Here is a 13,889-nt window from a genome sequence, read left to right as displayed (position 1 = left end):
AGTCGTTTAGAGAGAAAGTTGATCTCATTCTCACTGGCATGGAATCATGCCGTGATTGTCTCTCTCTTCCTGGCTCAATTCATGGAAGATCATGTCCTCCAGGTTTCTGTACATTGCTACAGATGACATAGTTTCATGAATTTCTGTGGTCGAGGAGGATTCCATTGTGTACCGCAGTTTCTTTATCCCTTTATCTGTGCATGAACAGGTAGGTTGATTGGATACCTTCGCTATTGTGCATATTGCTTCAATCACCATAAGAAGGCTGATACCTATTCAACATAACAGATTTCATGCGCTTTCTGTGTATAACCAGTGGTGGTATTCCTAGGTGAACGGGTAGTTGTAAAATGTTTAACGCACCTTCAACTGTTTTCCTTCGTGTGTATAGTAATGTACATTCCCACCAATAGTGTATAAAATCTCTTTTTCTGCACTTCTACATTGGCCACTGCCTGCGAATGTATGGGTTTTTTCTTGTTTGTGGTAAGTTTCATCCTAATTAGAGTGAGAGGTATCTGAGTGTGGTTTGTACTTAGACATGTGTGTGATGATTAGTGAAGTTGAGCAGCTTCTCTTTGACCTGTCAGTCAATTTCGTGATTACTTTTCAGATGTGCCTGTTCAGGTTCTTTGCCCAGTTTTAGCTTGGGTATTAGATTTTGTTCATTTTCCCAGAGTAGTGTTAGTTTCTCATACATGTTAGATTGCAACCCCTTTCACAGATATGTTTCTGCTGAACTTTCTTTCAATGTGTAGGATGCCTTCTTTTTTAAATTATTATTACACTTTATGTTCTAGGGTACATGTGCACAACGTGCAGGTTTGTTACATATGCATACATGTGCCACGTCGATGTGCTGGACCCATTAACTCATCATTTACATTAGGTATATCTCCTATTGTATCCCTCCCCCAACCCCCGGACCCACCACAGGCCCCAGTGTGTGATGTTCCCCTTCCTGTGTCCAAGTGTTCTCACTGTTCAATTCCCACCTATGAGTGAGAACATGCGGTGTTTGGTTTTCTGTTCTTGCAATAGTTTACTGAGAATGATGGTTTCCAGCTTCATCCATGTCCCTACAAAGGACATGAACTCATCAGAATGCCTTCTTTAATGGTTCATTGTTTCTCTTTCCCATGCAGAAGCTCTAAAATGATGTATAGTCCCATGTGTTTGTATTTATATTTGTTAGCAGTGATTTTTGTGTCCCATCCAAAAAGAACAAGAAAAAAGAAAGAAAAACTAATGCTAAATCAATTGCATGGCCTAAGGGTTTGCTGCCATAGATAATTTTTGCTTTTGTTTTCTTTCTTTTTTACAAACTGCATGCATAGACACAAGTTTTGCTGAAATAAACTCCCACTGTTCTTATAGAAGCTTTGTGGCTCCAGGACTGGATTGAAGTGTTTATTTTGTGTTGATTTGGGGGTATCATATTTCAGACCCTGAAATGTTGATTTCTTTGACTTGTTTTTATCTGATATACCACAATGGGGCTTGTGTTCAAATTAAGCTGTGGGACATCCTTTAGATACTGAGTTCAAACAATTCTCTCCTTCCTTGATGTTCCCTTAGGGGAGAGGTGTCAGAAAGTCTGGGAAGATCCATAGTGGGAAAAGTTTATCTGTATTTCCTGGAGACTCATGGCCAGCTCCCTTGTGCACAGGACTTCTGGAGAAGGCCAGCCGTATCACTGGCATAAATACCTCCCATCTCCAGCCCTTCAGTAAATATTTAAGTGATTCATTAAATATTTACAACTTAAAAAAGTAGAGTAACCCAGTGGAACTTGAATTTAACTAGAATTTAAGTTTGAGAGTAACTGGTCAGTAGAACAAGTGACATAGATTGGGTGACATACTGTGGTTTTTAAGTGTTTTTTTGTTTGATTTATTTTTTATTTTCCTTAAACAGAGTTAGCAATAAATAATTTGAATAAAAAAGGAAAACATTAAACGGTTGGCAGGTGTAACGCGAATGCTATTCCATGACTTGTTCAGCCATAGCCTCAATTTGACATGCTAGACTATGAATCCTAAAGACTGGTATACGGTTACTGCACTGGAGTTACTGTTCTCATTCCAACAACTAAAGAACATTCTGAATAGTGTTTTAAAATTTTATTTTAATGAGAGTTAACAAAAAAAACCGTTACTTATACACTAAAGAAAATAAACATAAAATGGTTTCCCGCCTGACATGCAAAAGTCCCATGGCCTGATCCTGGCCAGCAGGAGCAGCTGGTGTTGAGGAGCGGGGTCAAGATGTAGCTGAGCTGCCAGCCACCTAGATGTGGTTTCCTGGTGTCTCCGGTCTGGGTGAAGGATGATGCAGAGCTGGTGATCTGGCCAGCATCCTGGTGGGGTCCCAGGCACTGCAGGATGTTTCCAGCCTACTGGGTTTCAGGCTCCAGCTGACAGGACAGCTTGTAGCTGCAGGACAGAGAGGCAGCTGTGAGGCCATGAGCCACACATCAGGTCCCTTCTCATTGCCTGCCCAGATGGAATCCTGGGTCCCCAGCAGTCCCCATGCAACAGGGCTTGATGCTGGCGGTGGAGTCATGGCCATAGGCTCTCTGCAGCTGTCCACCGGGAGCCTCCTCTAGGCCACGTTGGGTGGCTGACACCTGTACTGTCAGTACTTTGGGAGGCTGAGGTGGGTGGATTGCTTGAGGCCAGGAATCTGAGACCACCCTGGACATCATCGTGAAACCCCACCTATACCAGAACAACAATAAGAGAACAACCAGACATGGTGGTGGATAGCAGTAGTCCCAGCTGCTTGGGAGGCTGAGGAAGGGCTTGAGCCCAGGAGTCAGATGTTGCAGTGAGCAGAGATGGTGACACTGCAGTGCAGCCTGGGTGACAGAGCCAGACCACGTTAAAAAAAAATGGAGAGCCTTCTCCCACCCTCTGCCCATGTGCCAGGCCCTCACCTCTCCTTGTCACTGAGCTGCTCCATTCTTGAGAAACAAGTAACAAATTTCTCCAGAGGCTGAAGCCTGTAATTCATGGCAGCCACTTGGAGCAGCTGCATTTCCTGCAAAACTCGGACCTCCTAGAGACAGAAGGCAGGATGCTGACAGGGCCTGGGTGGAAGATGCTGAGGGGGCCTTTGGCAGGCAGGAAGAAAGGGCTGGTCCCTGGGGAGGTTCTGTGAAGGGGCCCCATGAAGCCCTCAGCCTGTTTTCAGAGTTGGATGTGAACAGGCCCTCGTGCAGGAATTGGTCTTTGATTCCAGTGCCTTTCCCACTCTCTCCACTGGGATAGGTCTCCTCCTCCTGTGTGTGTCAAACCCTCCCAGTAAACCTAAGATGTAGAGGATGGAGCCAGGGAGTGTCCTCCGCAGGGTGGACTGTGACATCCACATCCCCACCCTCAACCAATGTGAGTGCCCCAGCTGCTCACCTTTCTCCTCTTGTTGGTGTTGCCCTGGAAGGCAGACAGAGTCCATTAGAAAGGTTCCTGGCCCACAACCAGCCCCACCCCAGCTCTTCCCATGCTGCACTCTGCCAGGGCCAACAGGGTCAGGGGATGTGCACATGACAGGACTTGGACGTGCCTCAGGCTCTGGGCTCTAGAGCAGGGGGCAAGGGAGCTGAGGCTCGGGACCTTCTGCCCCGACCCTCTCTGATGACAGACAGAGAAACTGAGGTGTCTCATAGAATGAAAGCACTCAGTGACCCTGGAATTGCCTGCCCTTGGAAAGGCTCAATTTCACCCTCCTATTATGGGACTACCCCATGGGGAATCTGAGTCCAGTTCAGCCCACACCTCAGCAGCATTGCAGTCAGGCAGCTCTGCAGCTTCACCACTCAGGGATAGGGACTGGTGGCTGCCATGGAGCCTCCTTCACTCAGCCGTATGAGATGGGTCTGACACCCCCACCCACAGGAGCAGCTGTGAGGCTCTCAGGAGAGGAGGTTTTCCAAGGGCTGAGATCTAAAGGCTTGATCCAGGCCCCTCTCCTCCCAGGCCTCAGGATCCTGGTTCCCAAGCAGCCTGCCCCAGGCTCACTCACATCCAGATCATCCGGGATGGCCGAATCCAACCTGTGTAACTCAGTCAGAAAATCCCCCAGGAAGGGGACCACGCCCTGTGCCATGGAGGAGTGGGGAGGTGGGAGGGGTAGTGGTGATGAGTATTGACCCTCAGGTGCCTGCCCAAGGCCCTGTCCCATGAAATCCCATTGCCCCTGTCTCCCAGAACCCCCCTCCCCAGGTCTCCCAGTTGTAGCAGCCAAAGACCCTCAGCTGCCTTTCCCAATTCTCTGCCTCCTCTATTCCAACTGACCTCCAAGTCTGGCAATCACTCCTAGTTACCTCTATGGTGGGATTTTAACAAGTCACAAGGGTCTGTGGTCCCAGCTTTACCCTTCCCCACATCTACTCTGAGTATAGCTTTCACAGACCCTTGCTCTGGTCTCTCCAAAGGAGGTTTTCCAGGCCCAGTGGCCATAGGAGGACAGGGCTGGGGAGGAAGCCCCCACTGTCTTGATAAGGAGGTCTCCAGCTGGTGGGGAAAAGAGCCCTGTCCTCTGATCCCCTGCGGTCCCTCCATGCCACAGTCTCACTCACCTTCTTTTGCCTCCGCAACCTCATCTGGGCTCTCTGGGGGTTCCTCTCCTTGGTGGCCACCTTAAGGCTCCCTGCCTGCCAGGTGTCAGGGACAGGGACAGTGAGGCTGTCTTCCCTTCCCCCAGTTATACCCCATCCACCCCACACTTGGATCCCCAGGGACTGGCGTGAGTCACCTGGCACAGTGTTCATACCACCGGCCAGCTCCACACTCCCTGTGTGTGTCACCCAATCATGCAGCCAGGCCTCCCTGAGACTGTTTCCTCTTCTGTAAAGAGCCATGAAAACCACAGCTACCTCACAGGGCCTCCTGAGTACTGTTTCCTGTAGCTGTTGTCATTGTTCTCCCCCTCATCCCTCTGAGGAAGAAGCATTCACCAGTCCCCTCCAATTGCTTTCTTTTCTTGAACCTCATTTCTACCCTTTAAGGCCTGCACTACAGACTCAGCATCCCTTCATTTTCCAGATGAGGAAACAGAGACCCAGAGTGGGCAGTGACTCCCCAGGGCCCCAAAAGAGAGGGCATCTCCTCCCCCTAGTGGAGGCTCTGTCTCGGCTGCCTTCAGCCCACATCCCAGCACCACCACCCATCATGGTCTTGTTCTCTGCAGTCTCTGAGTGTCTAGCTCTCCAGCCTTGCAGAGTCGTGATGGGAAAGGGGCAGAGCATTTTAGAAAGCCTGGTTAAGTGGCACCTGCATATCTGAGCCCCACTGGAGTCTCTGCCACACAAACTGGGTTTGCACCTTGCCAAATCCATGGTTTGGCCTCGCCAATGATCCCCCAGGGGAGTTCCGTGCACAGAACTCTCTCTTCCTCCACTCAGGATGTGGCCTCCTGAGGTGACACCTCTGATGGATATGGCAGGTTTTCCAGAATCCTGGGTGAGGTGTCATGTTGCCTTCTCATTTGCATGGAAGATTCTGAGATCTGGTCAGGGAGGATCCCCTAGGAATGCATGGATCCCCCAGATACTTGTCATGAGCATGTGTCACTGCTAACTGGTGAGAATCCTGTGACATGACCATTTCCAGATGTCTGCAAAGGGCAGAGCGGGGAGTCCCAGCAAGCACATACATCTGTCCTGAGTTTGCCCATTGGTACCCATAGCTGGGCAGTCTACTGGACTCCCTGGCACATGAGCTTCCTCTATTGTTGTTCCCTCTTTCCCCCAGTGTGGACTACAGTCCCTGCCCATGGAGGTGCGTTGCAGACAGAAGCAGCAGCAGAGGCCTGACTTCCTGAGGAATTGCTGCCAGTTTGAGGAAGGAAGAAAGTTCCACCTACAATGACCACCCGCCAGCCTGGAGGAAGCTCCATGCCAGCAGCATGGACCAGCATGGGAGCCAGAGTCCTGTTAATGCTGCAGCTCATCACCCCCACTCAGAAGCCCAGCAGCCATTGCCACATCCCATTTCCAGGGCCTCCAGCCCCCGTGCCCCCACATGCCCATGGACACCCACACCTCTCTTCCTGGTTGCCCAAAGTAGGCCTGGAGGGAATTTTTCAAGTCCTCTTTCTGTAGGTAAGTCAAAACATTACAAAATAACCACTGCACACCGGGTCCAATGCCCTTGCAAACTCACTCTTTTCTCTGACCCTTAAGCACTTGTCCCTCATCTCCCAGACTCCACTGTACCTTGATCAGCAGGTCCCTCTTCACTGCAGTGTCCTTTTTGCAGAGTTCTTTTAGATATTTTGTGCTTTTGCTATTGACAGAGGAAAGAAAAAAGGGTAAATTTGGGAATCAGGGAGCAGATTTGTGAGTTCCAATCCCTTTTGTTTGAAAACTCAATGAATCTCGGCTTCCTGCGTGAGAGTTTCCAGTGGGGTCATCTGATGACAAGGGCTCCAGAGGACCAGGGTGGGACTGTCATGCTCCTCCCCTGGCCCATCTCCACTTCACATGAGCCCCTGCGTGTTCACAGTTAGCTTCCAGCTGGACACAGTTCCACTGCTGGGTACAAACACTTGAAAGCCTCCAATTGGCTCCAGTCTGTTCCTGATGGTTAAAAAACCTTACTCCTGAGTTAGAAATCCTTGCCTAGGAGTCCAGGGCAGCTTAGTGACCACACCCACCAGCCCATCCCTGCCTCCAATGTCCCTGGTGTCCAGGAACCTTTCAGAGTCATTGAGGGCACATGGGGAGACCTATGGGTCCCTAGGTCAACTCTGGTGCTCCCGTGGAGGGAGCTCCTCACCTGGAAACTACTGCCCACGTCTTGTGTAGCTGATGTATTGGGTTGCTGCGCAGAGCAGAGACGATGGCGTGCACTGAGGAGAAGTTGTTGAGGCGTAGGCACTCCTGGAGAAGGAAGAGTGAGCTGTGAGGTCCAGAGTTGGAGTCAGACCCACTTCAGCCTCAGCTCCCTCTGCTGAGATCTCCCTTCCTGAATGAAGCAGAGGCCCAGGGAGCCTCAGGAGGGTACACCTGGTGCTGAGTGAATGTCACTCATCTAGAAAGATTTCAGTTCAACCCAAGGAAGATCCCAGGTCAGAAGTGAGCAGCCACTACTGGGCCATGGGGGTCAAGGTCAGGGAAGCTCTGGGAAGAAGAGCCTAGGGGGTGCGCAGGGCTCAGGCTAGAGATATAGATGCCAATCCTGAAAGCCGATGGAGGAGAAGAGGCAGTTCCCCATTTTTAGAGAGGGAATCCCAAGGCCCAACCATGGCTTACCCTGGCCACCTTGATCCAGTGCTCCACCACCCTGGCCCTGTCCTGGGCCCTCATGTTGTGGTCCCTGAGGCAGGAGGTGGTGACACAGTTGGTGAGCCTGTTGAAGTGTGCAATGGTGGCACAAACTGTGGGTGCCACGTGCTCACTCCCCTTCTGATGTCGTTGGCCCCAGATGGAGCCCATGCATTCGTAGAGTTCCACCTTCTTGAACAGCTCCTTTGGGGGAGGAGGAGAGTGTCACGGACACAGCACAGCCCAGCTCAGAGTCACCCACAGTCCCAGGCAGGAAGTGAGCTCAAGTCATCCACAGTCTCTGGCATGAACAGAGCTGGAGCTCAGAAAGCTTTAAAATATGCTCCAGACTTGTGGGAGTCCCTGCGTTTGGTTTTCTGCCCACTGAGGGCCCTGAATGCATTATGGCCCAGAACCCAACATGAGTAGAAAGTGAGAGTGACGTTTTCTTCCAGGCCATTCTCACTCCAAGAACTAGAAGGTGGCTCAGGCCTGCCCATCCTGAGGCCTCTACTTACTCCCATCCCAATCAGCCCTCTACTCCTTCTCTCCATACTGGTGCAGTTTCCTTGTGGCAGCTGCAACCTTGGGCTCTATTTGGGTGTCTGCCATAGAATTTGGTATGCGTCAGGTACCTAATAAGTGCTGAGGGTAGAGAGGCTCCTGAGCAGCTGAGTGAGTGACCCATGGCCCTGCCTGCCCCTCACTGATCACCTGCCCTGTCCTGCTTTCTGTCCATCCCCTGTCATTCAGTCTGCACAGTCACTCTGTGCAGCTGGTACAGGTGATTTCCCATCTCTGCTGTCCACATGCAGACAGGGAAGGCTTGTGGGTGAGGAAACTCATCCAGATCCCATGGTTGGTAAGAAGTGGGGCTGAAACTGGACCCAGGGCATTGGCTGCTCCTCAGGGAGAGGCTGGTCTGAGACAGCTGGTGCCAGACGCACAGCCTGCAAAGCCCAGCTGCTCACCGCATCTATGAGGGTCAGCTGCTCTGCCAGCAGCCTGGGAGGGAAGGTCGTGATGTCAGGCCACTCCTCAGTGTGTTGGCTCTTGACAGTCCCGGGACAGGGACAGGGTGACTCTGGGGCTGATTGTGGCTCCAGCACTGTTCCTGGAGGGGGCCCTTCCCCTGGTGCTGGTGCTGGTGCTGGTGTTGAATGTCGATATCCTTGTGCATCCAGGACTACAGGTGACTCTGGCTCCAGAGCAGGCCGCAGGTCCGCCAGCAGTGGTGGTGCTGGCTCCAGGGCCAGCATTGTTAATGCGTGTTACCCAGGAGGTGGAGCAGGATCTGGAAAAGGAGAAAAGGTTACCATTCCAGTCACTCCTCACTGGGATTTCCAAGTATAGAAAAGACTGGATGGAATTTAAGGGAATTTTAGCCCCCAAACACCACCCCCGGAAAGTCTTCCAGACTACAAGCCTCCTCACCTTCTGGCTTGGCCTCCTTGGGCTCCGGAAGCACCAACTGGCCTAGAACAATTTCCTGATGGTCCTCCAAGCCCAGTCCAGGCCAGGTGAAGGTCATGAAGGCCAGCTTTATCCAGAAAGTTGACCGTTGCAGGGCCTGGCAGCAAACTGAAGTGTTTTCAGGGGGCCAGGTGAACAAAATGGAGCTGGTGGTGCTGGTGATGGAGTGGACAGCTGAGTCAGAGGCCTGGCCTTCTCCCACACAACCCTCCAGGGCACCCTTGTGTGGTTCTGGGTCCCTGGCCTCTTGCTGCCTGTGTAGAGGACCCACCCTACCCCAAGCCATCAGTGCTGTCCTGGAACGGGCAGATCTGGCCATGTAGCAGGGCTGTATGGACCCTTCTGCGCCCCAGCGTCCCACTGACATTCTCTTCCCAATGGCCCTGGAGCACAGCACTGTGCACCTGGCCACTCAAGACTGCAGCTCCAGGCAGATTTGTGAGCAGCTTGCTCATCAAAGCTCCAGCTCTTGTTCCCCTGGTCCTGGGGTTACGGGGGTAGGGGCAGATGTTGGGTGGAGGAGGACAGGGAGAGCTGAGAAGCCACGGTGCTGGGGATGGGTCTCTCAGTGGCCAGTTTTGACCCCAGCCTCACCTCTCCTTTGCAAGGGACCTAAGTCTCCATTTACAGAACTCACTATTTGCCTTTTGCAGGGGAAGTCCCCAGATGTCAGCCTTGTTGTGGGAATTACAAGACATATGAACCCCAGGGCTCCTTTAGTCTCTCCTCAGCCAGAGTCCACATATTTCCCCCCATGTTTTGTGGTTGAAGAGGCCCTTCAGAACCCTAAGTCCCCCCAGTTTATACTTGTTGGGCTCCATCATTCTAGTAAGAATCTGGGAGGATGCCACCATACGTAGAGGAGGCCATGAGGGTTTCCCCTCTAACATTCTGTAGATACGATTTGTTTATTGTGTCTACTGTGAGCACCTGACTCTGAGTAGAATTGAGGCCCAGGGATTGTCATCTGCTTTGTTTATGAAATTATGCCAAGTCACAAGAAGAACGATGCACAAATGAAGTGTTTTGTATGTATGTGTTGAATGAGTGAACCCCAACCATTGGAGAAACTCAGTGAGCCTCTCCAGATGTCTGAATGGGCCTGTGGCTCCTTTTTCAGCATGAAGGGACCCCTCTTCTGTCTGTATCAAGGAGCAAGTCCAGCCAGAAGGAAACTCAGACATCGTTTAGCAATGCCATTGCAGACTTGCTTTCTATGTGCCTTTCCAAACAGTAAGAGAGATGGGTCATTGCGGCAGAATGCTGAGAGCTGCTTCAGTGAGGGGGAAGAGAAAAGTAATAAACATGAATCACAGCACCCACAGCAGATTGTCCAGAGTTTTAGGCTCTAGGGACCCCTTTGTTTGCTGTGTCTTAGATCATTCATTCCCTACAAGAACGCTGTGAGGTTCATCTTCTCATTACTCCCTGTTCCAGAGGAGCCAACTGAGGCTCCAAGAGGTGCATCTTCAAGACACAGCCAGTATGGGACAGAGGCACCTCGGTGCCTTGGAGGGGATGGACACTCACCTTCTAACCAGTAGTTCCAAAAAGTGTGGCACGGTGATAAAGTCCCAGGAGGGACCCAGGCAGGTAGCATAAGAGGAGATGGGTTTAGTTAGAAAGGCTGGAACCAGGGACTCCAACAGCTTCTCCCCTGTGCTGGGCTGGAAAGTTGGCATCCTGCAGATCTCATTTTCATACTAGGGGGACAAGGAGGGACATGAGAGTCAGTGGTAACACTATGAACCACCAGAGGATCGGGATCTGGAACTCACACCAAGAAGCATCAACCCTTCAGGGATTTGTGCATGTTGAGAACCTGATTGCCCATGGTGAAAAGGGTTCTAGGCTTTCAAGGTAAAATTGCATGTGAGGATGGAAAAAGATAAAATGATTCATGCCTTCAAGGCATCAGCACGGTGAATGTGAGCTGTGGGGCAATAACACCCTCTGTATCAACAGCCTGCATGAAGAGGATCATCCCTGCAATCCTCAAAAAGCACCCTCATGGTGGAGAAGAGGAGACGCGGGCTTTTGGATGTGAGATGCTTGCTCAGCAGCACACGGGTCAGAAGAGAGCACCTTCCACAGGGAGGACTGGATGAAATTCCCTCTAGGCCACCTGAGGCTCCACTTCTTATATGGAAGGAAAGGGTCTGGGGAGGTCTCATCCCCTCCTTATTTTAGTGACAGCACACCGGACAAGATGCTCTAGAAGAACCCTTTGACTTAAAGGGATATGATTGTTTTTTTCTTTAACATGAATGTGAGTCTGGAGAAACAGCTACGGCCATCCCAGCCCTGGCCAAGGGGAAAATGCCGGAAGACTCCAGGGTGGGAGGAAGTGCATCCCAAGGCCCAGGATCTGTCAGGCAACTCATGGAAGAGAAAACGCAGGCAGGTATTGAAACCGGGAAAGGTTACAGAAATGTATGGTTTAAAGCGGAAATGAAACAAGGTGATTCTCTCTGCCACATAGACAGCAGATTGACAAAAAGTTAAGAACATGTTAGTATTCAGGGGAGGTTGTGTTCAAAGAAGCAGCTACCTTCAGAGGCTGTTGGTAACGCTGTGAGCAGCTGGAGCCCTTTTGGAAAGTCAACTGGCTACACCTGTTGAAACTTGCTATCTGCACATCCTTTCACCCAGATATCCCTTTCCCGGGTGTGTGTCTTCCGCAGGGGATTTGTGTATTTTATGGGTTGAATTGTGTCCCCTCCCCCAAATGTAACTGTTTCTATTCTCAACTCCAGAGACTCCGAATTTGACTGTGCTTGGACACAGAGTTCTCCAAGAGGTAATTCAGGAGAAGTGAGTTCATTAGGGTGGCCCCTAAGTTAATATGCCTGGGCTTCTTACAAGGAGAGGTGGTCAGCACACAGAGAAGTTCAAGAGAAGGCCCTGTGCTGACTGAGATAGAAATCAGCCATCTCCAAGGCAAGGAGAGAGGCCCAGAGAAACCACCCCAGACTGACAGCTTGACATTGGGCTTCCAGTCTCCAGAATTGTGAGGAACCAGATTTCTGTGGTTAAGCCTTTCAGTCAGCGTGCATGTTACGGCAGCCCTGGCAAACTGCTCCAGCCTGTTAGGACACACATAGGATTATGCTCCCTGCAGAAAGGCTGCCTAGAAAGGGAATTTTATCATGACAGGCTCCACCAGCACTGAAAGGCTGACCCACTGTGGAACATGGCCTCCCTTAAGGAATATTACAGTGACATGCGAGGGTGCAGCAGGTGCCCGGTGGGTCTGCAGGGATGAGTTCTCTGAGATGACACTTTAAAGACAGATGCATAGAGTAACTTCACCTTCTTTTGTTGTAATCACCACCACCCCCCCCAACTTGTTTGTGTAGAAGTGTTGGATTTTAAGTCCTAGAAGAGGTCAGCAGGGCAGGGGAGCTGCCTATTGCTGGACATACACTTAGGGTGGGGAGTTAAAATGATAACAGTATGAGTATGTGCTACAATGTTACCATCATACCCAAGTCTTGTAGCAACATGCTGAGATACTCCTGGCATAGCAGAAAGTGAAAACAGAAGGATTTTCTCGGATCTTCCTCTGATAGGTGAAAGGGACTTTGCCTGTAACCAAGTTACCCCTGGGGACTAATGGCAGCCAGATTCCTTTGGGAGAGGACAGTGGCTCACTCAAGTGTGAAAGCCCTAGGACAGAGCCTAGGGAGTCCCCATATTCGTGTTTGAGTCCTGGGCCCACCCTGGTTTTCTGGAGTCCCTGTCTGTGGAGACCCTTCTGTGCCCAGTCTCACCCCAGACCAGCACTGGCCATGGTTGGTAGAAGGGGGCCCCTGCCCTTCTTTGAAGAAGATGGAGAAATGGAATCCATCCAACAGCTCCTGCTTGATCTGCTGTGTGGAGCTCTGCAAAGAGAGTGAACCAGGTGAAGAGGTGTCAGTGGCCTGCCTGGCTGACCCCACAGTGGGACACCCCCATTAGAACTCCTCCCTGGCGCCCCCTTCCCCAACAGGATTTGGCACATAGGAGCATCTGTGTAGACCTCCAGCCAGAGGAGCTTGAGGTCTCTGGAAGATGACAACTTGAGGTCTTGGGATTCAGATCTGAGCAGACAAACTGTGTCCTCGACACTCACCTTCCCATCCTGAAGGTGTGGTCTGGGCTGTGAACCTGACATACTGACCAGGCTCCCAACCCCTGACAACATACCTGCTCCTGTCCAGGGAGGGCCCCTCTTCTCCTGTTTCCCCCAAACACATGGGGAGGGGCTCAGCACTGCCCTAATGGACACAGTTGAGGCCTGGCCTGGACGGGCCTGCCCTGGGCCCTGTGTTACCTGTGGGTGCCTTCTGGCAAAGGGCCAGAGGCGTCGAGGGTGAGGGTTGTACCAATGTCTATATTCTCGAGAAACAGTCTCATTTTGGCCTCTTCTGCGACGAGGAGCACGGCAGCATGTCGGGACACAGCAGGAGAACATGTTGTTCTCTCGAGTGTCGACTATCAACTGAGCTGGAAATGGGGCTGTGTGTATAATATGGGTGCCTAGTTACCAGAATTCTAAGTTCTGCTGGGGTCTGTCTGTAAGGAAGTGAGGTCACATCTTGTAGGTTCCATCCTGTAACCTCCTCCTTTCCATAAGACCTACTCAAAGGCCCCACTGGGCTTCTGGCCACTCACCCTCCCCCATCAACTCCTTACCTTTCACCATTATGCCAAAGTGTTCCCCTTCAGCACCTTGGGAAGACCTGGATGTAACCAGGGTCCCAGGTTTGAGGAGACAGTTCTGGGTCAAACAACCTTTATCTTAGCAATTGTGAGACCCTAGAGAACTCCTTTGGTGTTTTGGGGCCTCCCCAGCATGCACAATGGGGGTTATGCTAGCATCTCCCTCCTAGGAAACTCATGAGGTGTGTTTGAGATAGATCTTATAAAACTCATGGTGTGGTGTTCCCTGTAGATATTGCACACACTTACAGATGGAGGAAATTCAAAAAGGAGTGAGAAGTAGCATGGAATAGAACTCCAGTGGGCCTGGGGTCCACAGTGTGGTCTCAGGAGAAGACACTTTTGCTCTGGGCCTCGTCTTTCATGCCGCATCAGTAGAGGTTGAGATTAAATGAAATTCAGACCTCCTCCTCTGACATTGTACCTTCCAGTGCCTTCCCGTTTT

General features: G+C 51.1%; 1 protein-coding gene across 1 annotated transcript; it reads right to left on the bottom strand.

Moving 5' to 3' along the window:
• Positions 1-2,016: 2,016 nt before the first annotated feature.
• Positions 2,017-13,402, bottom strand: LOC103247865 (ral-GDS-related protein-like). The gene is given in 14 exon segments (XM_073007137.1): positions 2,017-2,435; positions 2,939-3,060; positions 3,411-3,434; positions 4,024-4,098; positions 4,580-4,654; positions 6,218-6,287; positions 6,780-6,883; positions 7,256-7,471; positions 8,239-8,561; positions 8,702-8,895; positions 10,271-10,443; positions 12,462-12,479; positions 12,481-12,624; positions 13,056-13,402. Coding segments are annotated over 14 exon segments (1,719 nt in total). The 5' UTR covers positions 13,197-13,402; the 3' UTR covers positions 2,017-2,395.
• Positions 13,403-13,889: the final 487 nt, after the last annotated feature.

Source organism: Chlorocebus sabaeus, chromosome 19 (genome assembly GCF_047675955.1).
Source record: "Chlorocebus sabaeus isolate Y175 chromosome 19, mChlSab1.0.hap1, whole genome shotgun sequence".
Taxonomy (NCBI): domain Eukaryota; kingdom Metazoa; phylum Chordata; class Mammalia; order Primates; family Cercopithecidae; genus Chlorocebus; species Chlorocebus sabaeus.
The sequence above is the reverse complement of the archived record's forward strand: the minus strand, read 5'-3'. Positions and strand labels throughout refer to the sequence as shown.